This window comes from Toxorhynchites rutilus, chromosome 3 (assembly GCF_029784135.1).
Source record: "Toxorhynchites rutilus septentrionalis strain SRP chromosome 3, ASM2978413v1, whole genome shotgun sequence".
NCBI classification, from domain to species: Eukaryota; Metazoa; Arthropoda; class Insecta; order Diptera; family Culicidae; genus Toxorhynchites; species Toxorhynchites rutilus.
This window is the reverse complement of record NC_073746.1, coordinates 220394679-220419838: the sequence shown is the minus strand read 5'-3', so window position 1 is coordinate 220419838 and position 25160 is coordinate 220394679. Positions and strand designations below refer to the sequence as shown.

Genomic DNA, 25160 nt, shown 5'->3' with positions numbered 1-25160 from the left:
GGACATTGGATCAAGCGCTAGAATAAGTGCGTTGCAGTCGAAGGGCAGTACTTTATTGGGCGTAAGAATGTTCCTATTGTTCGAATGTTCACTGTTGGACCATACCCAGCGGGACAGTTGATATGAGGTTTCGATTGATGTGCTATTAATAGCACCAATTACCGATGCAGCAGACCGTATATGAAGTGAGAGACAGGGATCACCATCACATAATGTAGTAGTAGCTAGAATAATATACAAAGATGGCCAATTGAGGGCCCTGAGTTATGAGCTCATGATCATTCGCGTAACACCGGGCACACAACCAATTAGGCCACGAAGACCCCCTCATTCAACTGTCTCGTAGGGGATTTTTCACAGAAATAGAAGCCTCATACCACATGTCCGCTGTGTACGATCGAACTATGAATAGTGGAATAAGATAAATACACTTACCGTATACTCTTTATCATATGTTATCAACAAGACAAAAATTACACATGTGATACTCCGTTGAGAGTAATTTTTTTCGCTATGAAAGCGGCATCTGAAGGAATAATTTCAAAATTTAAAAAATCCCTCCCATCTTTGATTGTTCTTGGCCACATTTCGGGAAAATACCTGTGCTCGACACCCGAGATGGAAAATGGAAGGTGGGAAGATTTTTTAAATCTGTGACGTCACAGATTTTGTTTATGTATGTTACTTTTCTTATAATAGTCCAATCCGTAGGAAAAGTGTTGTTATTAAAAGTAACAATAAGCAAATGAAATGAACGAACTAGTTTTTTCCTAAATCAATGCTAGCGTTCAAAATCATAAGGGACCGACATTTTAACAGAAACTAAAATTTCAGTATTTTTGAAGTGTTCCAGACTTAATTTTAATTCAATTTTACTTCTCGTTACGTCGACCAAAAACGTAAACGAACAAAGTCAGAGTCACACAATCTTTTGTTCCTTTGACGGATAAACATTTGACAGTGCATGGTAAATAAGGTTGCAAGTTTATTTCATGTAAAATGAACTTGAAAAATAAATTTAATTGACTCCGTATGACTTAGATTGAGACGAAAAGTTTTCTGCTTGAGCCTTAGTTTTAGACGACTGAAGTTTTCAGCAACCTAATTGTGAAAAAAAGTATTTCCAATTGCTGACAAAAGTCAAACTTCCATGAAGTTGCTCTAGAATCCAAACATAGTAGACATTAGAATACTATTTCTGAAATCAAAGAAAAAAGTAAACATTTTAGTTCGTGATATGTTCTGTTTTTTTTTGTTCAGAATTCGAAAAATATGATTTGGAAATCTGTAATTAGCTTCTGTACATCCTTTTTCAACGTTATTCGTTGACATATTCAATTTTATACCATTTGAGTAACTGACTGGTATGCCTGGTATGTGAACTTCCTATCTTCCTGGCTACTAACACAATCAAAGTTTAACACAACCAAAACCCGTGAATCTTCCCACCTTCTATTCTTCATCTCGCTCGACACCCACATTACTCTTCCCATTTGATGCAAACACTCAAACTGTCAAACGGAAAGCCACCGTAGCTACTGCTTCAGCATGTTTCAGTTTATTTTGCTCTTTGCTTACAAATCATCCCACATGTGATTTCATATAGACTTCCCGGGAGAGAATATACGATAAAATGGTTAAAACGAGTGATGGGAAACCAACTATGGATAAAACAGTGTTCAAATATTTCGATAAGCTCATCAATGTGGATAAAGAAATACGTCTTCGCGGTGCTTTTGATTTGATATCATTTTTTAACGAAAGTGCTCATTCAGATGGTGGCAAGGTCGGTTTTGGAAACATAACCCCAAAATATGAATGTTTTTAATTTTATTTATTTTTATCCTAGATAAAGGAACGCGCCTATGCCCTGAAACGATTAGTGCGCGGCATTGGATCGAATAATAATGCTTCAAGAGCTGGCTTTTTCACTGCCCTCGTTGGATACTTGGAAGAGTTTCAAAACACCGAGCTAAGCCCTACGATTGCGGAAATTTTTAATTTGGTGAAGACGGAGCTGTGCGACATAGACGATGGCGACAGCAAAAAGCAGCAATCCAAACTAGAGCAAAGAGTGGGACAAATTTCAGTATGTGGTGCAATAATCACTTCTGGATTGATAGAAGGTGCTTCTGACGACGAACTTCAAACCGTCATGAAGGCACTCAAAAAAGGGATGTATAAATCGGCAAAGCCGCTAGCTTTCTCATACCTGAGTGAACTGGTTAAAAAGGTAAGAGAAACTCAATGATGATAAGTACCCGGTTAACTTTTTATTATTTTACAGGTTGATAAAAAGAAATTCAACAGGATTTTATGGCCATTGTTTGAAGAGATGCTGATCATTCCTAAAGAGGAACAAACAATGGATACAGTTCACTTTCTCCTGGTGGCTTCCGCCTTCCATGGGAAATCAATAAATGGACAGTTTTACGAGAATAATTTCGCTAGTCCACAGATGCTTCATGTTAAAAATTATGGATATCTGGCTGGTCTTCTTTGGGACATTCCCAACACAGACACTATCAATCATCCCTACTACGATTTTTTGATTGAACAATTGGTGAAACAAAACAAGATGGTAGAATTTTGGACCCATGGAGTAGATCCAATACTATCGGATTCAAACAGTGCTCACAAGTACAAGGATATAGTTGCATTGCGAGTTTTTATCACAATCCTAAACAAAACGGAGAATTTTGATGATATTCTAAATATTCTCAGTTCCGCAATGTTGGAAATGGTATTGAATCGTGTGAAATCTTTCTCGCAACTAAGCGAAGACGTTCGTGACTTATATCAGGAGGCTTTTGAGGCGTTGAATGATATCTACACGAAGATAACGGAAGAAAGCAAGCTTAAGCTTTTCGAAAAACTAATCGATTCGCCGAGCAGCATTCTGATTGAGAAGCATGCTAATGTGAAGATAATTCAAAATTTATTAAACACAATGGACGGCGATAGTGTGAAAAAAGTTGCAATCGTCCTTAAAAAGTTTATTATTGCCGATGACAGGACGGATGTCCTGAATTCGGAACGGACACATGCTGCACATCTTTTGCAGAAACTTCTGACGAATCGACACGTTCTTTCGGAGTATGAATGGCGCATAGATATTGTCAAATTTTTCCTGGATTTGGGAATATTTTTCTCCGATGGAAGACGGATACTAAAATTGAGCAAGGATCACTCTTCAGCCCTTTCACCGGATCTTGTGCCAACGATGAAATCGTTGTTTTTCCACTGTTTGGAACATTCATATCCAAAACTCACGGAAAAAAAAGCTTTTCTGTTGTCCTTTGTTGATCATGTACAAAGTATTCTTCAAAAATCGGGAAATAAAGTGCTGCGTATGGAACTGAGCGACGATCATCTGCAATCGTGGAATCGTATGTACAAAATAATAACGAGTACAGAAAAGCGCAACAAGAAACTTACCAATGTTTTCAACATACTGATGATGTATATGGGGTTGCATCTTTTCAGCGATCCAGAACTTGCGAGCAGCTCGATTGGTGAGCTGGAAAGTGTCATGAAACGAGTCCAACAGAAGAAAAGTACCAGTAAGAAGAATAATATGGAAATTGATCAAAGTGGATCAAGCGGCGAACCAGAATGGATCGAGGTGGTCATTGACCTATTCCTCAATCTGTTGTCTCAAAATTCACACTTGCTACGGAAAGTTATTGGTCATGTTTTCCCGCATTTGTCGAGTGAAATGACAATCACGGCGTTTAATCAAATTTTATCCGTTATCAATCTGAAGGATAAAACAAATCCGCTTAGCGCTGATGAACAGAAGAACGAAGAAGAATCCAATGGAGATGACATGGAATCTGAGGAAGACGATGATGACACAAATGGCGAGGATTCAGATGAGTATGTGACACAGGTAATGCTTTTACAATGCTTTATACTATAATATCGAGTTCTTTTCAGGACTGGAGCTAGCGCGAATGAGGAGGATACAGAACAGGAAGAATCGGAGCAGGAAGACGGTTTCACCGATGACGAAAAGGATGATACAGTGACGGAAAAAATGCGCATGGCTATTCATGCGGCTCTTGGAGCAGCAAAACCTGAAACAGACACGGAATCTGTCGACCTGGACGACATGAACGAAGAGGACGGCAAAAGATTGGATGAAGCGTTGGCGGAGGCTTTCAAGATGTTCAAACAGTCGAAGAAAACGAAGCCTACGAAAGCTGAAGAGCGAGTTGAGACAACACTGACGCATTTCCGGATGCGTGTATTCGATTTGATCGATATCTATCTGAAACATACCCCCAATCTGGTCATCTGCCTGGAGCTAATGCTATACGTGTTTGAAATGCTTCCTATCGCAATTAAAGAAACAAAGCATAAACAAATCCTTGATCGATATAGACAGATTTTCAACAATCTCACAAAAGTAAAGCAGTCTAACATTGAGGTGAAAGATGTATCGGCTGACCAGTTGTCACAAATACTGATTGATTTGATGGAAAAAGTAGCTAAGGGTTCTTCATTCCCTGAAAAGAATCAGTACCTTCTTAAAGCATGCCAATTCATCGTTATTTCATCGCAACTTGTTGAGAAAAATAACAACAACGGGAAGAACGCTAGAGTTGACAAAATGTTCTCCCAATACATCAAAGATTTTCTGAGCGATAGAAATCCGCCTCTCACGTTGAATGTATTCCAAACGCTGTTTCGAATGGTTTGGACAGGGAACTGGCGAATTGCTGAATCATTAGCTGAACATGGTCTAAAAAAACAAACCAGAGTTATACGGAGAACACAAACTCTACAGCTCCTGAAAGAACTTATGAAGAATCGCAGATTGATCAATGCTAATTCTCAGTCTGCATTAAAGTCCATCAAAGCGGTTGTAAATAGTTTGAATACCTATATGGAAGAAATTAGCCAGTCGCATGAGATTTCCCAGAATGAATTTAACGAATTAGTAGAATTTTTATTAGAATTGCAATGCTTACAAAAACAGATTCCAAATCTGCAATGTGTAAAGTGGAATCAAATCAGTGCACAAATTCAAAGCTTACGGCGAATTAATTTGAATTCGCACGCAATGAGCAACTATTCACGACTTTGCAAACAACTACAGATAGAGCCTGTAAAAAATAATCAAATTAAATTGCAGAATGGAACGTCGAAACGGAAATCCGAAACCAATGGTGCGATGAACGGAGACGAATCGGACGATAGCGATGATGAAGTTGAAAATGTTCAATCGGAGGATCAAACAAATGGGAATGCAAAACGGAAGAAAAAGGCAAATTCTTCAAAGCAGAAACGTCTTCGAAAAGAGGAACGCCTGAAAGCCGCATCCGTTGGGTTGGAGACGGTGTCTTTCTTGCAATAAAGAAAATAAAAGCGATCGGTTTATTATTCTTGAAGAGAAATTCACATGATCCTTAAGCGTGTTGATCCTGCAACCATAAGGGTAGATAATTGTATACAATTTATTGTATGTGTTGTTGAGTCAAGCATTAGCCTTTTGGAACCACAAATTCATTGTTCACACGAAGTTACACCTTATTTGTACGTTTAGCAGAATTCGATCTTTACTCGAGTCTAGCAAGGGTCATACTTTGAGGGACTGGTTAGGTTAGGAATTTGGAATTTTACCTGAGATAGCATCTGGTGTTCAATTGGCTGTCGAAAGCGGACGACAATGAGACAAGGGTACAAAACAAAAGGACCAATAAAGAAAAAAGTACACGAAGGAATTAAGTTCTTATGCTAGATCTATTGAAACACATGAATCGACACCGCCCACCAGCGAAAATATCTGCCCATCAACAAAAGCTGTACAACAACTCGAGAAAACTGGAGATCATAGACCGAGAGCTGCGTCCGTATTTCATCGCACTCCAGGAGCTAAATCGAATTTCCCCAACAAACATCGAGAAAGTCCTCGGGGTAAATTCCACTGGCGCATGAAGCGGGGCTCCGTCTTACAACTCTCCGTTACTTTGGGTGGGACCTGCCAATAAGAGCTTCAACGGCCCGCCGCCGTTCGCGATTAACAACCCCAAATGAATCTTCGGGAAAATTGAATTTGTAGTCTTTCAAACATCTTCCGAATTCTTGCTATCTAGAGCCAACCCGATCACCATCGTCAAATTCAACAAAATCATCATGAAAGTGACCGAAGCCTCCATCTCAAGAACGAAAACCACTACGGGCAAAAAAGCGCTACATTGATGATCCGAGGACATAAAAGGGGAAGTCAAGAAGCGGAGGAAGTTTCTGCGTGCGGCCGAACGACTACCAGTCGTAAATCCGATGAACGAAGCTGCCATGAACAGGTATCGTGCGCAACACATCAGGGTACAACCTAATTGTTTGCGTGTCCGCTATTAAGCGAACGTTCATGAGCTCATAACTCAGGGCCTTCAACTGACCATCTTTGTGTGTTATTCTACATGCTACGTCCACGCCACAATCATCATGTGACGGTAATTCCAGTCCCTTATCGCTCACATTACGGTCACGATCTGCTGCATCGGTAATTGGTGCTATTTATAACACAACAATGAAAGCCTAATATCAACAGTTCCGCTGTGTACGGTCCAAACTGTGAACATACGAACAATAGGAATATTCATCTGCCGAAAAAAGGCGACATGTATATCGATAGAATGGGAATACTCTTACGCCTAAATGGCTATTGTGTAATATACAACATGAGATAAAAATGTACTCGAATAAATTCGGCTTTGTTACAGCTGAATTGCTAAATGAGCTTAACAAAGTAAACAGATGGGATAAAATAAAACAGGGTACGGCATTCAATCCGGATGGCGAAGCTAGACAGTTGACTGGTTTCCTGGAGTCTATCAACGAGAACCAGTTTCCTGCGCACTTCTGGTGCAGACTAAACGCGCTGAATAGGAAAAGAAGGCCACGTGATCCCATTCTTCAAGTGGACGGTATAACCTCAGCGATCCAGCAGACTCTTCAAACACGCTCGGGGAACAGTTCGCGGAATTGTCCTCCATCTTCAAATATTACCCCGAGTTTATCAGAAGCGGCACATCTTCGGTTCCACGCAGCTATCAACGCCATTGATCAGAGGAGAGGACGAGAGGACTTAAACTTTCAGTGCTGAAGAGCGGCTGTATGGTGATAATCGGCGATAGACATCAGGGTCTTAACTCCAAAATCCATCTATACAAAATCCACATCCTTCGTCGAAAAACATTAAAGATCCTTGGACAGTTGGTCGACCACAAACTTAGCTTTCTCCGCCATTTCAAGGTATTTACGAAGAGCTGTGCGGTTGAATTTGTTGAAAACTAGTTCCAAGCCGCACTCGCGGACATCTGTCCGGTCTTCTAGGTTGAGGTGGCCGCCATTTTCGAGACAATCACAATTCCATCTCCCAAGCTGCTGCTGATTGTTCCCGATTCGGCAAGTGCCATTCGCGTTAGCGGCATTGAAAGTTCATCTTCCAATTAGTGGGGTGGAAATGATAGGGCTTTTCATATGGAATGATCAAACTTTTAATATGAAAATTATGAATGAACATTGTTTTTTCTGTAATAAATATGTATTATATATGATAGACTAACAGTTTTTTTTTGCAAATTTTGGAAAACTAAACGAAAATTGTGTCTGATGAATTTATATTGTAATGAAGAGTTTCAGTAAAAATATCGGAAAATGTATAGACAAAGAGTTAAATAAGGCCATCTACACACTAGGCAACCTAAGATGGAAAGCAACTTAACGAATCTGTCAAAAAAGTTGAGAACATGTGTAATCAAATGGGAGCATACACACTAGGCAACTGGCAACTTTGGTCGGACCAACTTTTTCGATTCAACTCAGCATGTCGAGTCGCGCGCGATTTGTGTCGGCAACCTTTTCGTTCAATTGCTGTTGACGTTTTTTCTGATTTCTGCGTTCATTGAATTTCAATATCTGTCAGTGGTGATGCAAAACAGTGTTTACAATATTGGCGCATCTGTTTCTATGAACGAACGAGATGTAAGTATTTTGCTACTTTGGTTTAGTTTATATATAATATATATTCGTTTGACGTTAGGAAATGCCATCAATATGCAAGTTCTCTTGATATACCGTCCGGGAAGAGTGCTTAATTGGTCAAGGATGCGTATAATATTGGAGATTGAGCAAGAAGCACAGAATCCGCTGGATGTGTTTTTTCCAAGTTAACAGCAATTGTTGCTGTCTGTTGTTATCAGCGAGCCGAAATAAGTATGTTAGGTAAATATGTCACCTTTAGCTTGATGCCGTCGGTTATAATAATGATTCAACAAATACCAACGGATATCCTAAGATTGGATAATTCTGGTCAGATTTCCCGGGAAACCGTTATCATCCCTGATTCTCGATTGTACCATGTGCGAAGGTGCGGTCTGCGAATATGTGACCCCTGGGAGAATTTTTCATATTTAGCGTTAGTGTATACATAAATCATTCTTTAGAAGAATTGTTGAAAATTTTTCTGTTTTCTTTATATAATTCTTTTCGGCTGTATTCTTATTTCAATGATTTTTTTATGTTTGTAAATAGTGTTTGCTGGTTTGTGGTATTACTCCAACGAAAAATAAATATATAAATCCATTTTTTAGAAATATTTCGAATTTAGAAAAAAAGCAGAACCCAAAAGAAATTCTGAAATCTATTGTACACACGAAGGAATATTAACACAACGGTACATTTTTTAAATAAAAATGGTATTATTGTTTGATATATGAGATGAAACACCTTCGAAAAAAGTACATCCAGGAATGCCAGATAAGCAGATTTTTTTTCTGCTATAGTGTAAATTGTATTTCAAATGTGCCCTTTTGATTCTATTGTAGTTTTAAGAAGCCGCGTATGCATTCAATTTGATTCGATGATTTGTGAAATTAAGTTTTTATTTATTTTTTCTTTGCCTGGTGTCAAGAAAAATCCCAAGTAAAGTAGTTTTTTTCAAACCAATTTTCCATAATTTGCTCTCCGTGTGATTTTTTCGGCAGTTAAATAAATGGCATCTCTGCCAGCGATTAGGCAGTTTATGATGACGGATAAAAACTTAACGAATTCATCGCGTTCGAGTTGTCTCAATGTGCAGAGCTGAGTTGGCGATGCGATTGACATCGCCAACATAGATTGGGTTGCTGTTGCCTAATGTGTAGACGGCCTAAGAGTCAGGAATACGTATTTTGAGTAAATAGAAAACATGATGTAAAAATTTTCACACAAGTTTTCACGTTTTAAAATATGTTCGAGCTTTTTAATCTAATAGAGGTCTGAGACCAGCCCAGGGGGCTGAAAGTCTCAAAAAAAAAAAAATGATAGAGGTTATACTTTCGGGATTGAGAAAGTCGCTACCAGACGCAGGATGACGCCATCGGTGTGGCCAGATCCAAGCACATCGAATAGATTTGACACAAAACACAACAAGCAAATATTTGGTTCTTGTTTGCTTAAACTTTTTTTTTTTGACCTGTTCCTCAAACAATTTATTGACATACATTAAATATTCCAATCTGGGTCATGCGGAGTCAATTCGCGTTGACGGCGGAATGGTGTGGACATCTGGATACGACCTTAGTTTGTATGAGGCCAACTCTTCTCTAACAGATTAGATGGCCCTAAGGCAGTTTTAAATTACTAAAATTTGTTTGAATTTTTTTTCTTGGCATTATTTACCTACTAGAAGTATTCATACCAAAACTTACCATTATAATATAAAATTATCTTTAGACACAATTTTTGTATGATATTTTAGAATTTAAATGAGTGTTGTAATTTGTGTAGTTCGTATTTCTTAGTTTTTTAGTTATTAGTTGTGAAAGAAAAAAAAATAATATAATTCTATCGTTCAGAATAACAAACACCTAACACTTGGCGAGAAGTAGAATTGAAATATAATAAAGATTATATATTTTTAGAAGTCAATAATACTAAAATTTCAATATCTTTCAGTTTATTTCAGTTGGGCCCTTATGATTTGAAACGCTAGCATTAATTGATGAAAAAATGTAGTTCATTCATTTTTATTAATTCGATTATTTTCGCCTATAATAACAATAATTTCTATATGTAGTGGATTAATTAAAGAAAAGTAACACTTTTTCCCCTCCTGATTATTGGATATCTTTTGACATTTCTATTGGATTTTTTTTGTCAAAAAAATTGATTCTATCCGCATGACCCAGATTCCAATCAAAAATAAGTTTGACTGACTTCGCACCACCCAGGATTCTATTACCTGAAAATCTATAATCATTTTAATCTCCCAATACGTGTGATTTCACGTAGCCTAATATCACAGCAGAGGAACTCCATACAATTCACTAACTAATAGCGAATTCGTTTTTGTTCAGTTTCAACCCCAGTGCCGCACTAACTGCTGTCAAAACGTTTTTTTATTCACTCAGTTTCGCACTCAGTGTCGCACTAATTCGCCCCGAAAGCTGTTAGTTTCGCACTGAGATGTTTCACGGGTTGACACTCGGGTTCACCAATACAACTATACTGAACTGTCAAGTTCCGAGTATTGTTTTGGAAAATCTAAAAATAGAGACTACGAAAATGGAAAACCTGCTGCTCTTGCTTTTGTATTATTTGAATCGTAATCCAATTCGGATTCTGATTTTGAAGAGTATATTCGTATAGACGGCATTAAGCTCCGTGTGCTTTCATTGGAAGGCGAAAATTATTATGGATATTCAGGAGGAATAAACATGCTCTCAAAATCAAAATTAGGAATGCAAATTTACTTTAACGTATCGAATATTTATTTTATGTGATGAAATAAGAGGGTTTTTTCCGATATCGCAGAAACATTGAACGAAAACTGTGTCTAATGATGATTTTATATTATAATAGTAATTATTTGTGGAACAAACAGGAAATGCATCGACAAATGGTTAAGTGAGTGTCAGGACTACATGTGTTAGGTAATCAAACAATATGAAGTAAAAATTTTCATTCAAACTTTTATATTTTTACACTGCACTTGGCCCTTCTGATCTTATAGAGAATACTTTACCTCCCAAGCACTAATATCTCCACCAGACGTCGACACTGTACATTTGTCGTCGCAAATATAAACAAATCAGACTATACAACGCACACCAACAAACCACCGCATTCGTGAAACTGAAAACGTTTTTTTATTACAGAGTCAGTGTGGCACTGACTCCCCACTCTACATTGTTGTGCCAGATTGGTCCCAACAAATGGTGTCGACAACGGTACCGATATCGTGCCATTTTGCAACGATTTTTTCGACCTACCCTTCGTATTCGACAACCAATTTCGAGCCAAACCTGTGCCAATCTGGCACCACGTCGACCGATTAAAAAACTGCTCAACCCTCATTATGGTGGTATTTGTTTTCATGAAAGTTGAAACAAACATTTAAAAAACCGGCGATGGAAATTATTTAATTTATTTACAATGCTGGTTTATTTACATCAATACTAATACAAGGCTGTACTACAGTTATAATAGATAAAAGTACTATATAATGAGCGAACTAAATTTTCCTTTGAACAAATTATATGCTACACCGTCCAGAGAGAACATTTTGGTTCACCGGTGTGGATGAATCAAATTTTCACTAAAAAGTAAATGTAGACATAAATGTATTGATTATTATAAATTGTGCAAGTGAGTTTTACCTGAACATTCCTATTTATTCCTGTTCATATCCTGGATGTTGATAGCATTAGCGAAGAGTGTGTTTAATACAATCGTTGAATACAGATACGGGTTCTACTCCGGCAAATTTGAGGTTCGGTAATTGGAGCCATAGCAATAGAAGCTTTTCCACAACTGGGGCGTACTCTGAAATGAAATGCATTTCATTTAATAATTTATTGCACATATTCAATAGATATACATACCAAGTTGCTATTGACACACACTTAATCGCGGGTTCTATACACAAGGAAACACAACTGGAACTTATTCCGGACTATTGCGTAGGAATAGTACATGGTACTATTATCCTTAAAATCAACCCATTATTTTATTCCTCGAATTATATACCGTTGAATTTTTATTGGAACTTTTTTTCATTTTAGCATTTTATTTGACATAAAATAAATCATAACCTTATACAAAAATATTTTTTTTCACTCATTTATTTATTTTGAATCATTATATTCTGTTCATATCGAACAGTTGACCGATTTTTTTTATATGGCTGAGGGCGGGAAGGATCCCCCATCGACGCCATTGAATATTTCCGATACCGATCCTCCTCCTGAAGAGCAAGAAGATGAAGCAGAAGTTGAGGAAGAAACTTCTGTATATGAAGTTGGAAGTTCCGAAGATGAGGACATTGACGAAAAACAGGATTTTCGTCCAAAAGAATACCATGAAGGCTCCAAAGGCCCATTCATTGTATACTTTAGACGAAAATCTAAACCTCTCAATGTCATTCGTATCTCGAAGGAACTTACTCAGAAGTTTTCTGCAGTTACCGAGATTACACGGATGGGGCCAGACAAACTACGAGTTGTCGTCTCAAGCAGGACCCAAGCGAACGAAATCACGCGCTGCGACCTCTTTGCGATTGAGTATCGCGTATACGTGCCCTGTTGCAACGTCGAAATAGACGGCGTAATAACCGAAAAGGGTTTGACTCGAAAAGAGATTATCGATGGTGTCGGTCGCTTCAAGAACTCTTCACTAAAAACTGTGATGATTCTTGCATGCGATCGACTGAAATCTGTGTCACAAAATGACAAAAATGACAAAAGGGTTCTCAATCGGACAAACTCTTTTCGTGTGACTTTTGAGGGTTCCGCCCTTCCAAACTACGTTGCAATAGGTGCACTTCGTTTACCTGTTCGGTTGTTTGTACCCCGGGTAATGAAATGCAACAAATGTATGCAACTCGGTCACAAGACCGCCTATTGTTGCAATAAAAAACGTTGCGCAGATTGTGGAGACAGCCATGATGAGAATCCTTGCGCGAAAGAGCACAAGTGTCTTCATTGCGGCGGGACCCCTCATGATCTTATCCAATGCCCGGTGTACAAACAACGAGGGGAGAAAATCAAGCGTTCCTTAAAGGAACGTTCCAAGCGGACTTATGCAGAAATGCTTAAGAATTCCGTACCAACGAATCAGGACAATCCCTACTCCATTCTGCAGAACGACGAGCCTGTTGCTGACGCTCCCAATGCAGGAAGTTCCGGTACATCGCAGGGTGCCGTCAGGAAAAGAAAAATTACTTCTTTTCCATCACTCCCCAGAAAGACGACCGAAACTTCCCAAGTTGGAATGAAAACTCGAATTGAACGTGCTGAGAATAGACCGAAGCAAGTACCTCCTGGTTTAAGCGGTTCTTCTACGCACCAGGGGTCCTCAGCACCCACCCCGTCTGTTCCATTTTCGCGGTCGAGGCAACAGCCACAATCTGGTTTGCTTGCGCTTTCTGACCTGGTGGACAACATTTTAAATGCTTTAAATATAAATGACCCTCTTAAAAGCATAGTATTATGTTTGCTTCCGATTGTGAGAACATTTTTGAAAGAAAAATGTGGTTTTTTAGCAGCGTTCATTTTCCTCGATGCCTAATTCAGTGCAAGAGGTCAAGGATTTGACCACTGTAATACAGTGGAATTGCAGAAGCATCATCCCTAAACTAGATCAATTTAAATGTTTAGTTCATAGTTCTAACTGTGATGTATTTTCCCTCTGTGAAACATGGCTTTCTTCAGCCGACGAGCTGAATTTCCACGATTTCAACATTATTCGCCTCGATCGAAATGACTCGTTTGGTGGCGTACTATTGGGGATCAAAAACAGGAAGTGGGTTATATCTATGGTATAACCGCAAGGGTGACGTAGGACTATCGTTGATTTAGAGATCATTTGTATGAAGTTGAATCTGAATTCATTCTGAATGAATGAATATTTGGAGAACTTCGAAAACGAGAGCGTTACGTTGGAGGCACAAGGTTTTATGCATCCAATATTGGATACGGAAATATCCTACTGATGGGGAAGAATAATCTTCAGAAGCTATCCTGTTGATTGCGATTGATTGAAAACCCACAAAACCAAATGTATTTGGTCACAGTGTTACATGGATAGAAAACATTCAATTAAACTCTTTCACATGAATATATTTTGAAAATTCCCAAAGGAACTGGCAGATTATTTTCACTAACGATTAGATATTTCCACATTTTCCTCGATACTGGAAGCCCACCAGTGGTTAATGCCAACTCGATAACCACCTGTTAATAGCACTTGATTGAAACATATTTGGTCACAGTGTTACATGGATAGAAAACATTCAATTAAACTCTTTCACATGAATATATTTTGAAAATTCCCAGAGGAACTGGCAGATTATTTTCAGTAACGATTAGTTATTTCCACATTTTCCTCGATACTGGAAGCCCACCAGTGGTTAATGCCAACTCGATAACCACCTGTTAATAGCACTTGATTAAAACATATTTGGTCACAGTGTTACATGGATAGAAAACATTCAATTAAACTCTTTCACATGAATATATTTTGAAAATTCCCAGAGGAACTGGCAGATTATTTTCAGTAACGATTAGTTATTTCCACATTTTCCTCGATACTGGAAGCCCACCAGTGGTTAATACCAACTCGATAACCACCTGTTAATAGCACTTGATTGAAACATATGTGGTCACAGTGTTACATGGATAGAAAACATTCAATTAAACTCTTTCACATGAATATATTTTGAAAATTCCCAAAGGAACTGGCAGATTATTTTCCAGCAATGATTAGATCTTTCCGGAACTTTCTCGATGCTGAATGGCATCCTAACGGAAAGAGTTCTGCGCGTGTATGTGTCGATCCTTCGCCGTCCACCTCCTCCAGCACGTTAGGCAACGATGTTGTCTTGTCGATGTCCTCACGAAAAATGAATGTGTCTCACCACCAGAATATCGCTTAAGTATGCTTTTTGTGTGTGATTGAATCGAGAGAAGGTGTGGTTTACAATGGCAATTTGGAAGGCAAACTAGAGGGGAATGAACTCTCTGAGCTCGGAACTTTCGGCGACTGAGCAATAATCGATTGCGGGCGCATACAATATTTGATACGGAAATATCCTACTGATGGGGAAGAATAATCTTCTGAAGCTATCTTGTTAATTGCGATTGATTGAAAAACCACAAAACCAAATGTATTTGGTCACAGTGTTACATGGATAGAAAACATTCAATTAAACTCTTTCACATGAATATATTTTGAAAATTCCCAAAGGAACTGGCAGATTATTTTCAGTAACGATTAGATATTTCCACATTTTCCTCGATACTGGAAGCCCACCAGTGGTTAATGCCAACTCGATAACCACCTGTTAATAGCACTTGATTGAAACATATTTGGTCACAGTGTAACATGGATAGAAAACATTCAATTAAACTCTTTCACATGAATATATTTTGAAAATTCCCAAAGGAACTGGCAGATTATTTTCAGTAACGATTAGATATTTCCACATTTTCCTCGAACTGGCAGATTATTTTCAGTAACGATTAGATATTTCCACATTTTCCTCGCTACTGGAAGCCCACCAGTGGTTAATACTAATTTGATAACCACCTGTTAATAGCACTTGATTGAAACATATTTGGTCACAGTGTTACATGGATAGAAAACATTCAAATAAACTCTTTCCAATGAATGTATTTTTTAATTCCCAGAGGAACTGGCAGATTATTTTCCAGAAATGATTAGATCTTTCCGGAACTTTCTCAATGCTGAATGGCATCCAAACGGAAAGAATTTCGCGCGTGTATGTGTGTGTAGCTTCCCGGGGAACCGTTTGTGGCATCACTCTCCTCCTGATGGATTCCCTTCTGGCCTAGGGTGCACAAACAGGCTCTTGGTGACACCGTTCATCCGCGCTTTCATGATAAACGAAGAGCTTCACCACAACAGCGACAACATGCTCCAATCGCTGTTCAATTAGAACTGAGTGGATTTCCGAGCGGCGCTCGCTTATATACCGATTGGTGATTTCAATAGCCTATTTTGAAAGCAATTTTAAGACTATTGAAACAAGTTTTTGGATCAAAAAGTAACAAGTATAGAACGCGTAGATATTTTATCTTTCGAATGAAGTGTTTATCATACCATTTCGTTCAGTTGTTTAGGAGCTATTAACGCTCACAATCTCGGTCTCCGGCGTAACGCTTTCGTTTTCGAAACTTTGATTTTACACCCCGGTATAGAAATGAAAGACGTAGTCCTACGTCAAAAATGTCACTCCTTCTATAGAGTCACTCTCCCATCGATGACAGGCATTGAAATTGTCGCTTGCCAGACACAAATCAATGGCAAAGACTTCTGCATTGCCACGATATATATTCCTCCAAGAACCATGGTCGGCCGCCATCAGTTTTTTGATATCATCGAGGCATTGCCGGAGCCGCGGCTAATCTTAGGTGACCTCAACTCCCATGGAACAGCATGGGGGTCACACTACGATGACAGCCGTGCCACGTTGATTTATGATCTGTGCGACAACTTCAACATGACAGTTTTAAATACAGGGGAAGCAACTAGGATAGCCAACCCTCCTGCACGGGCAAGTATGCTAGACATATCACTTTGCTCTTCTTCGTTATCCCTGGATTGCACGTGGAAGGTAATCCAAGATCCCCACGGTAGTGATCACCTGCCAATAATTTTATCGATCGCCAATGAATCAGGTTCTCGTGAGTCAGTCGATATTGCGTATGACCTCACGAAAAATATTGACTGGAGAAAATTTGCAGAAACAATATCTGAAGCACTAGTTTCAATGCATGAACTTCCTCCACTCGAAGAGTATAACTTTATATCGAGTTTGATTTACGAAAGCGCACTTCAAGCTCAAAAGAAACGTGTTCCTGCTACCACTTTCCGACGTCGTCCTCCATCACTTTGGTGGGACAAGGAGTGTTCAAAGGTCTACCTTGAAAAATCATCCGCTTTCAAAAAATTCAGGAAAACTGGATTAGTGGAATGGTTTCGAAAGTACCAAGCTCTAGAAGCCAAACTAAAAGGTCTGATTAAAGCAAAAAAGCGTGGATATTGGCGGAAATTCGTCAATGGTTTGTCAAGGGAGACAGCTATGAGCACTCTTTGGAATACGGCTAGGAGAATGCGTGGCTGGAATCATACAAATGAAAGTGAGGAATACTCTGACCGTTGGATTTTCAAATTTGCAAGAAAGGTTTGTCCCGATTCCGTTCCTGCACAAAACGTCGTACGCGACATTCCGCTCCAATGCAATTTTTCAAATGAATTTTTCGATGGTAGAATTCTCAATTGCCCTCCTCTCATGTAACAATTCAGCTCCGGGGTCGGACAAGATTAAATTCAACTTGTTGAAGAATCTTCCCGACTTGGCGAAACAGCGTTTGCTGAATTTGTTCAACAAGTTTCTGGAGCTGAATATTGTCCCGCATGACTGGAGACAAGTGAGAGTGATAGCCATACGGAAACCCAACAAGCCGGCTTGCGATCACAACTCGTATAGGCCGATTGCAATGTTATCCTGTATTCGCAAATTGTTAGAGAAAATGATTCTACTTCGTTTGGACAAGTGGGTTGAAGCGAACAATTTGCTGTCAAATACGCAGTTTGGCTTCCGCCGAGGTAAAGGGACGAACGATTGTCTCGCGCTGCTATCTTCTGAAATCCAAATCGCATTTGCTCGTAAAGAACAAATGGCTTCCGTTTTTCTCGATATCAAAGGGGCATTTGATTCAGTTTCCATGGAAATTCTCTCAGAGAAACTTCATAATCGTGGACTTTCGCCAATTCTGAATAATTTCCTGTACAATTTACTCTCAGAAAAGCACATGTTTTTCAATCATGGCAGCTTGAAATCTTCTCGATACGGTTTTATGGGCCTACCACAAGGCTCCTGCCTAAGCCCCCTCTTGTATAGTTTTTACGTCAATGATATGGATGATTGTCTAACTAGAAACTGCACGCTGAGACAACTTGCAGACGATGGAGTTATTTCCATCACGGGTACTAATCACGCCATTCTGCAAAAATCCTTGCAAGATACCCTGAACAACCTGTTCACGTGGGCTCTCAAGCTGGGTATCGAATTCTCTACGGAGAAAACCGAAATGGTCGTTTTTTCTAGGAAGCACGAACCCGCCCAATTCCAGCTTCACCTATCCGGTAAAGCGATCAGGCACTCGATGTTTTTCAAATACCTTGGAGTATATTTTGACTCTAAATGTACCTGGGGAATACACATTGCGTATTTGAAACAGAAATGCCAGCAAAGAATCAATTTTCTCCAAACAATAACCGGAACATGGTGGGGTGCCCATCCAGGAGACCTCATTCAGTTGTACAAAACAACGATATTATCAGTGTTAGAATATGGCAGTTTTTGCTTCCGATCAGCTGCCAGGATTCATATTCTCAAGCTGGAGAGAATACAATATCGTTGCTTGCGTATAGCAATGGGGTGTTTGCATTCGACACATACGATGAGTCTCGAAGTCTTGGCAGGAGTACCCCCGCTTTCTCTTCGATTTACAGAATTATCCTACAGATTTCTCATCCGTTGCAAGATCATGAATCCATTGGTGATTGATAACTTCGAAAATCTACTCCAACTGACTCCTCAGTCAAGTTTTATGTCTTTGTACCATGATTTCCTTACCCATGAAGTGCACCCTTCACCGGGCATCTCCAACCAAGTTTGCTTCCCATACTTTTGCAATTCCTCTGTCAATTTTGATCTGTCCATGCGACAAAAAATCCATGGAATCCCGGATCATCTACGCTCCGATTCTATTCCGCCGATATTTTCGGCAGAATATGGGAAAGTTAGATCTGATAAAATGTTCTTTACTGACGGTTCATTCATAAACGGGTCCACTGGCTTCGGCATCTTCAATGAAAATTCCAGTGCCTCTTTCAAACTCAAAGATCCTTGTTCCGTGTATGTCGCTGAACTGGGTGCGATATACTACGCACTAGGGATCATTGAAACACTGCCCATCGACCATTATTTTATTTTTTCAGACAGTCTCAGCTCAATAGAGGCAATTCGTTCAATGAAAGTTGATAAACGCTCATCTTATTTCCTAACAAGAATAAGACATCTATTGAGTGTTTTGGTCGAAAAATTATTCAAGATTACCTTAGCATGGGTTCCCTCTCATTGCTCGATTCCGGGGAATGAGAAAGCGGACTCGCTAGCTAAGGTGGGCGCTTCAGAAGGCACACTTTTTGAAAGGCAAATTGCCTATAATGATTTTTTTCACATTCCTCGTCAGGACACACTCGTTTGTTGGCAGCGCATGTGGAGTGAAGATGAGTTCGGTCGCTGGTTACACACGATTATTCCTAAGGTTTCGACGAAAGCTTGGTTTAAGGGATTGAATGTAGGTCGTGATTTCATTCGCGTGATATCTCGGCTTATGTCCAATCACTACAACCTAAACGCACATCTCTATCGCATTGGGCTCGCAGCAAACAATCTTTGTGATTGTGGCGATGGCTACCACGACATCGAGCATGTTGTCTGGTCGTGTATCCGGTTCCATGCTGCTCGCTCTCAGCTCTCAAGAGCACTGAGAGCAAAAGGCAGACAATCGGATATCCCCGTCCGGGATATCTTAGGTAGCCGTGATCCTGATCTTCTGCTTCATCTATACCTGTTCCTCAGAAACGCCGATGTCAACGTTTAATGATGTTTCCTTCGTTGTGTCCCTGTTTCATATCCCTCCTATCCGATCTATAAACTTTTACTTAGTCGCGGCAATACATACACACACTCTTTACAGATACACGGGCCAAAGGTTGTGCAGTCCACTGATCATTCAACAAGAGCCAAAGGTTGTACCGCTCATGACAACTCTACACGAGCTGATGTTTGCGCCGGCTAGTGACCATTCTATCCTGGATTCCTCGAGTCGAGAAGACGCACCACGCTAGATATGGGGTACAGACTAGGGGGCGTTGCTGATTAATGGTCAGCTGCATCCCAAAAGGAAGTATCCCGTGTCGGGCACAGGTACAGAGCATTGGAGACAGCAACATCACAATTACGAAAACACTTGTAATACTAACCTCGAGCCAACCGCGAGTAATCGGTTACATATTACTAACATAGTTATAAGGCAAACATTGTCGAAATATTGAACTCCCGGCCCCGTCAGGTTGACCCCATATGAGCCTTAATAAAAATATATATTTTGGATAAAAAAAAAAAAAATCAAAATTAAACATTAATTAAAGAAAAACATACTCACTCAAGCACATTGTTTAATCCATTCACTTCTCTCGTTTTTGTTTATCTGAATGACAGTTCAATGCGAGAGAGGGAAGGCAATCGCTGCAGTGATGCCATTTCGCTCAGCACCAGTTATCACGTACTTTTATAGTTCAAACTATAGACAGTCCTTCATGCGGGGGTGAGAGAGGAGCTTTAATCCAGTACTTTTATAGTACTTTGTGACATTCGGTCCACATCGGGTCCATAACCGCTCGAAAATATATGAAACTGGGGTCCTTCATGCGGGGGTGAGAGAGGAGCTTTAATCCAGTACTTTTATAGTACTTTGTGACATTCGGTCCACATCGGGCCCATAACCGCTCGAAAATATATGAAACTGGGTCAGTTTTAAAAACGAATTCGCTATAAAAAGTGTCCACATTTTTATCGCTTGTTTACGTGAAGAATATATTTTTTTCAGGCACACTTGATTTGAGTGTGTATGGATTTCTAGCTGTCTTGACGCAAGGTCTTTAATGAAGAATGATAAGATGGGAAGGTTGATATAAACATGTTTATAATTAAATTAGTTTATTCAAATATTAATATTGCCCTTCTTTAATTATTCAGTGCAATTTTATCGAAATTTGATAGAGAAATTAAAAAAGGAATGTTTTTTTCAATATTTTTCTGAGATGATTATTAAAATTATTTATTAAATAAGTATTTAATTTCTGAGTTTGTTTGAATGACCGACTGAAGTTGATCCATAGAAGAATAAGATTTCATTTGATATGTCGATTTTTGAAATCGACTCAATGGTTGAAAAGTAATGACGTTTTGGAAGAAATCTTACTTACTTAATCATCAATAGGCCCCAGTGGCACGTGCTGTACACAAAAGTCGTCTCCATTCACATGAATTTTATATTTTTTTCCAATTCTCAACTTTCAAACTTTTTTTAAGGATCAACATATCATATCTTTCTATTAATCCGCAAACATGCCTAGTAGTTACTTAAAAAAACCAAACTCATAAACGACAAAAAGAGTCTTCGATTGTATATTTTTTATATATGTTTTACAGTTTTACAGTACACATTCACTTATTGGCGCTTTTTTAGTTGGAGTGCTTTTTAATTGGCGGTTCTTTGCTAGTCTTTGAGTCTTAAATTCAAAAAATGAAGGCACAGTATAAAAGTTTTTAGTTTTGCAGTTTGTTTGACAAATATTGTAGTTTAAAAATATATAGAAATATATATACAAATATAAAGTGAATTATATCACATCCACTATTCAAGAAAGTTGATGATACTTTTATTTTCTAGCATCAATCCAAATGCAGTAATACTAATTTTTATCATGGCCGCACTAAAAGACATGAAAACAACAAGAAAAACGCCAACTTTGAAATTTGTGAACTATTGCAGTATTACTTCAGCCATTCCATGCCAAACTGATATAGAGGTTTTCGTATTTACGTGAAAATTGGTAGCTTGTTTTCGTTATGGTAAAACATTGAACCTGTATTTTTTTTTTGGTGATTCGATTTTTTTCACTTTTCCCAAAAATGACTTTTATCAAAAAGTCATAACATTCGAACCACTAAGCCGATTCAGATGATCGACACATCAAATTGAAGTTAATTAGCTAGTCTTTTATCAAACTTGCAAGAAATTTAAATTTTTGGTTTCGGCACCAGCGGCGCTATAATTTTCTTTTTTTTTTTTTTTTTTGAAAACAGGATTTTTTACACATTTACATTTTTTACTCAGAATCAGATGTGTTCTTTTTTGAGTTATAATTTTAACCGAGATAATCGATTTATCAAATTAAAGCTAGAATTTTTGGGAAAAATGATGTACTTGCGAAAAAAAATAATTATGTTTTCGTGATTAATAATTGTATCGTTTTTTTTTATAGTTTACATGGTTTAGGGACCAAGGGCGCTATATTTTTAATATTTTTTTCGTGAAACCTTCACTTAACACATTAAAAAATCAGAGGTGTGTTCTTTTTCGTTTTTGAGTTATGATTTTTCAAAGTTAACATGTTTTTAAGCTTCGTTCGATCATCCTATGCGATAAGACTATTTATATGCGTATAGAATTCCCCTTTTTGCAAGTGTGAAATTATTGACTTCATTTAACTATGTCGATTATCTGAATCGGTTCAGTAGATCAGAAGTCATGAATTTTTGAAAAACGTAATTTTTGGAAAAAATGAGAAAAATGATTTATTTCGGTTAAATTTGAAAAATCATAATTTAAAAACGAAGAAGAACATATTTTGGATGTTATGTAAAAAATCCTCAGCTTTCGAGAAAAAATATAAAAAAATATTGCGCCCTTGGACAATGAAAAAACAATTATATAAAAAACAAATACGATCAATAATTAAGGAAACAAAATTATTTTTTCTTGCAAGTATAGTATTTTTTTTTTAAAAAGAATAGCTAACTGGCCAATTTGATATGTCGATCATCTGAATCGATTTAGTAGTTCAAAAGATGAGTTTTTGAAAAGGGGGAAAAACTAGATTTTTCGAACCACCCTAAAATGGAATGGGATCTAACATTTTGCGATAAGGAACAAAACTACTAATTTACACGAAAATCTGAGAATGGAATATATATATAACACTAAAAAAATATAGTTAGGTGTTAATTTCCCCGGCAACTAAAAAGCTGATTATTAGAAACTAATTGATATTAACCTTGTAAATTCTAGATACAATACCAACAGAGGGTGTTGAAAAAAAAAATTTATTCAGAAACCATATTTTTATGTTTTTTTAAGTGTACATACGTTACCTAGTCGTATAATTATTGTATCATTCAATTTATTTCGCTGAGAATATTTTAAAATATTTCAACTGATGCTCTTTTTTTTTCCAAAATATATTTTTTATTAAGGCACATGTGGCGTTAGCCTGACGGGGCCGGGAGTCCAATATTTTGACAATTTTTGTCTTACAACTATGTTAGTAATATGTAACCGATTACTCGCGGTTGGCTCGAGGTTAGTATTACAAGTGTTCTCATAATTGGTATGTTGCAGTCTTCGATGCTCTATACGTGTGCCCGACACGGGCTACTTCCTATTGGGATGCAGCTGACCATTAATCAGCAACGCTCCCTAGTCTGTACCCCATATCTAGCGTGGTGCGTCTTTCTCGACTCGAGGAATCCAGGATAGAATGGTCACTAGCCGGCGCAATCATCAGTTCGTGTGGAGTTGTCATGAGCGGTACAACCTTTGGCTCTTGTTGAATGATCAGTGGACTGCACAACCTTCGGCCCGTGTATCTGTAAAGAGTGTGTGTATGTATTGCCGCGACTATGTAAAAGTTTATCGATCGGATAGGAGGGATATGAAACGGGGACACAACGAAGGAAACATCATTAAACGTTGACATCGGCGTTTCTGAGGAACAGGTATAGATGAAGCAGAAGATCAGGATCCCGGCTACCTAAGATATCCCGGACGGGGATATCCGATTTTCTGCCTTGTGCTCTCAGTGCTCTAGAGAGCTGAGAGCGAGCAGCATGGAACCGGATACACGACCAGACAACATGCTCGATGTCGTGGTAGCCATCGCCACAATCACAAAGATTGTTTGCTGCGAGCCCAATGCGATAGAGATGCGCGTTTAGGTTGTAGTGATTGGACATAAGCCGAGATATCACGCGAATGAAATCACGACCTACATTCAATCCCTTGAACCATGCACTCGTCGAGACCTTAGGGATAATCGTGTGTAACCAACGACCGAACTCATCTTCACTCCACATGCGCTGCCAACTAACGAGTGTGTCCTGACGAGGAATGTGAAAAAAATCATTATAGGCAATTTGCCTTTCAAAAAGTGTGCCTTCTGAAGCGCCCACCTTAGCTAGCGAGTCCGCTTTCTCATTCCCCGGAATCGAGTAATGAGAGGGAACCCATGCTAAGGTAATCTTGAATAATTTTTCGACCAAAACACTCAATAGATGTCTTATTCTTGTTAGGAAATAAGATGAGCGTTTATCAACCTTCATTGAGCGGATTGCCTCTATTGAGCTGAGACTGTCTGAAAAAATAAAATAATGGTCGATGGGCAGTGTTTCAATGATCCCTAGAGCATAGTATATCGCACCCATTTCTGCGACATACACGGAACAAGGATCTTTGAGTTTGAAAGAGGCACTGGAATTTTCATTGAAGATGCCGAAGCCAGTGGACCCGTTTATGTATGAACCGTCAGTAAAGAACATTTTATCAGATCAAACTTTCCCATATTTTTCCGAAAATATCGACGGAATAACATTGGAGCGTAGGTATTCCATGGATTTTTTGTCGCATGGACAGATCAAAAATGACAGAGGAATTGCAAAAGTATGGGAAGCAAACTTGGTTGGAGATGCCTGGGGAAGGGTGCACGTCGTGGGTAAGGTACTCATGGTACAAAGACATAAAACTTGACTGAGGAGTCAGTTGGAGTAGATTTTCGAAGTTATCAATCACCAATGGATTCATGATCTTGCAACGGATGAGAAATCTGTAGGATAATTCTGTGAACCGAAGAGTAAGCGGGGGTACTCCTGCCAAAACTTCGAGACTCATCGTATGTGTCGAATGCAAACACCCCATGGCTATACGCAAGCAACGATATTGTATCCTCTCCAGCTTGAGAATATGAATCCTGGCAGCTGATCGGAAGCAAAAACTGCCATATTCTAACACTGATAATATCGTTGTTTTGTACAACTGAATGAGGTCTCCTGAATGGGCGCCCCACCATGTTCCGGTTATTGTTTGGAGAAAATTGATTCTTTGCTGGCATTTCTGTTTCAAATACGCAATGTGTCTCCCCCAGGTACATTTAGAATCAAAATATACACCCAGGTATTTGAAAAACATAGAGTGTTGGATCGTTTTGCCGGATAGGTAAAGCTGGAATTGGGC

At 38.8% G+C, this 25160-nt stretch overlaps 1 protein-coding gene across 1 annotated transcript; it reads left to right on the top strand.

Moving 5' to 3' along the window:
• The first annotated feature begins 1503 nt into the window (after positions 1-1503).
• Positions 1504-8608, top strand: LOC129779874 (uncharacterized). The gene is made up of 5 exons (XM_055787618.1): positions 1504-1786; positions 1850-2233; positions 2288-3879; positions 3940-7995; positions 8054-8608. The coding sequence occupies exons 1-4, from the start codon at positions 1634-1636 to the stop codon at positions 5360-5362; spliced, it is 3552 nt and encodes a 1183-aa protein (XP_055643593.1). The 5' UTR covers positions 1504-1633; the 3' UTR covers positions 5363-7995; positions 8054-8608.
• The last annotated feature ends 16552 nt before the right edge of the window (positions 8609-25160 follow it).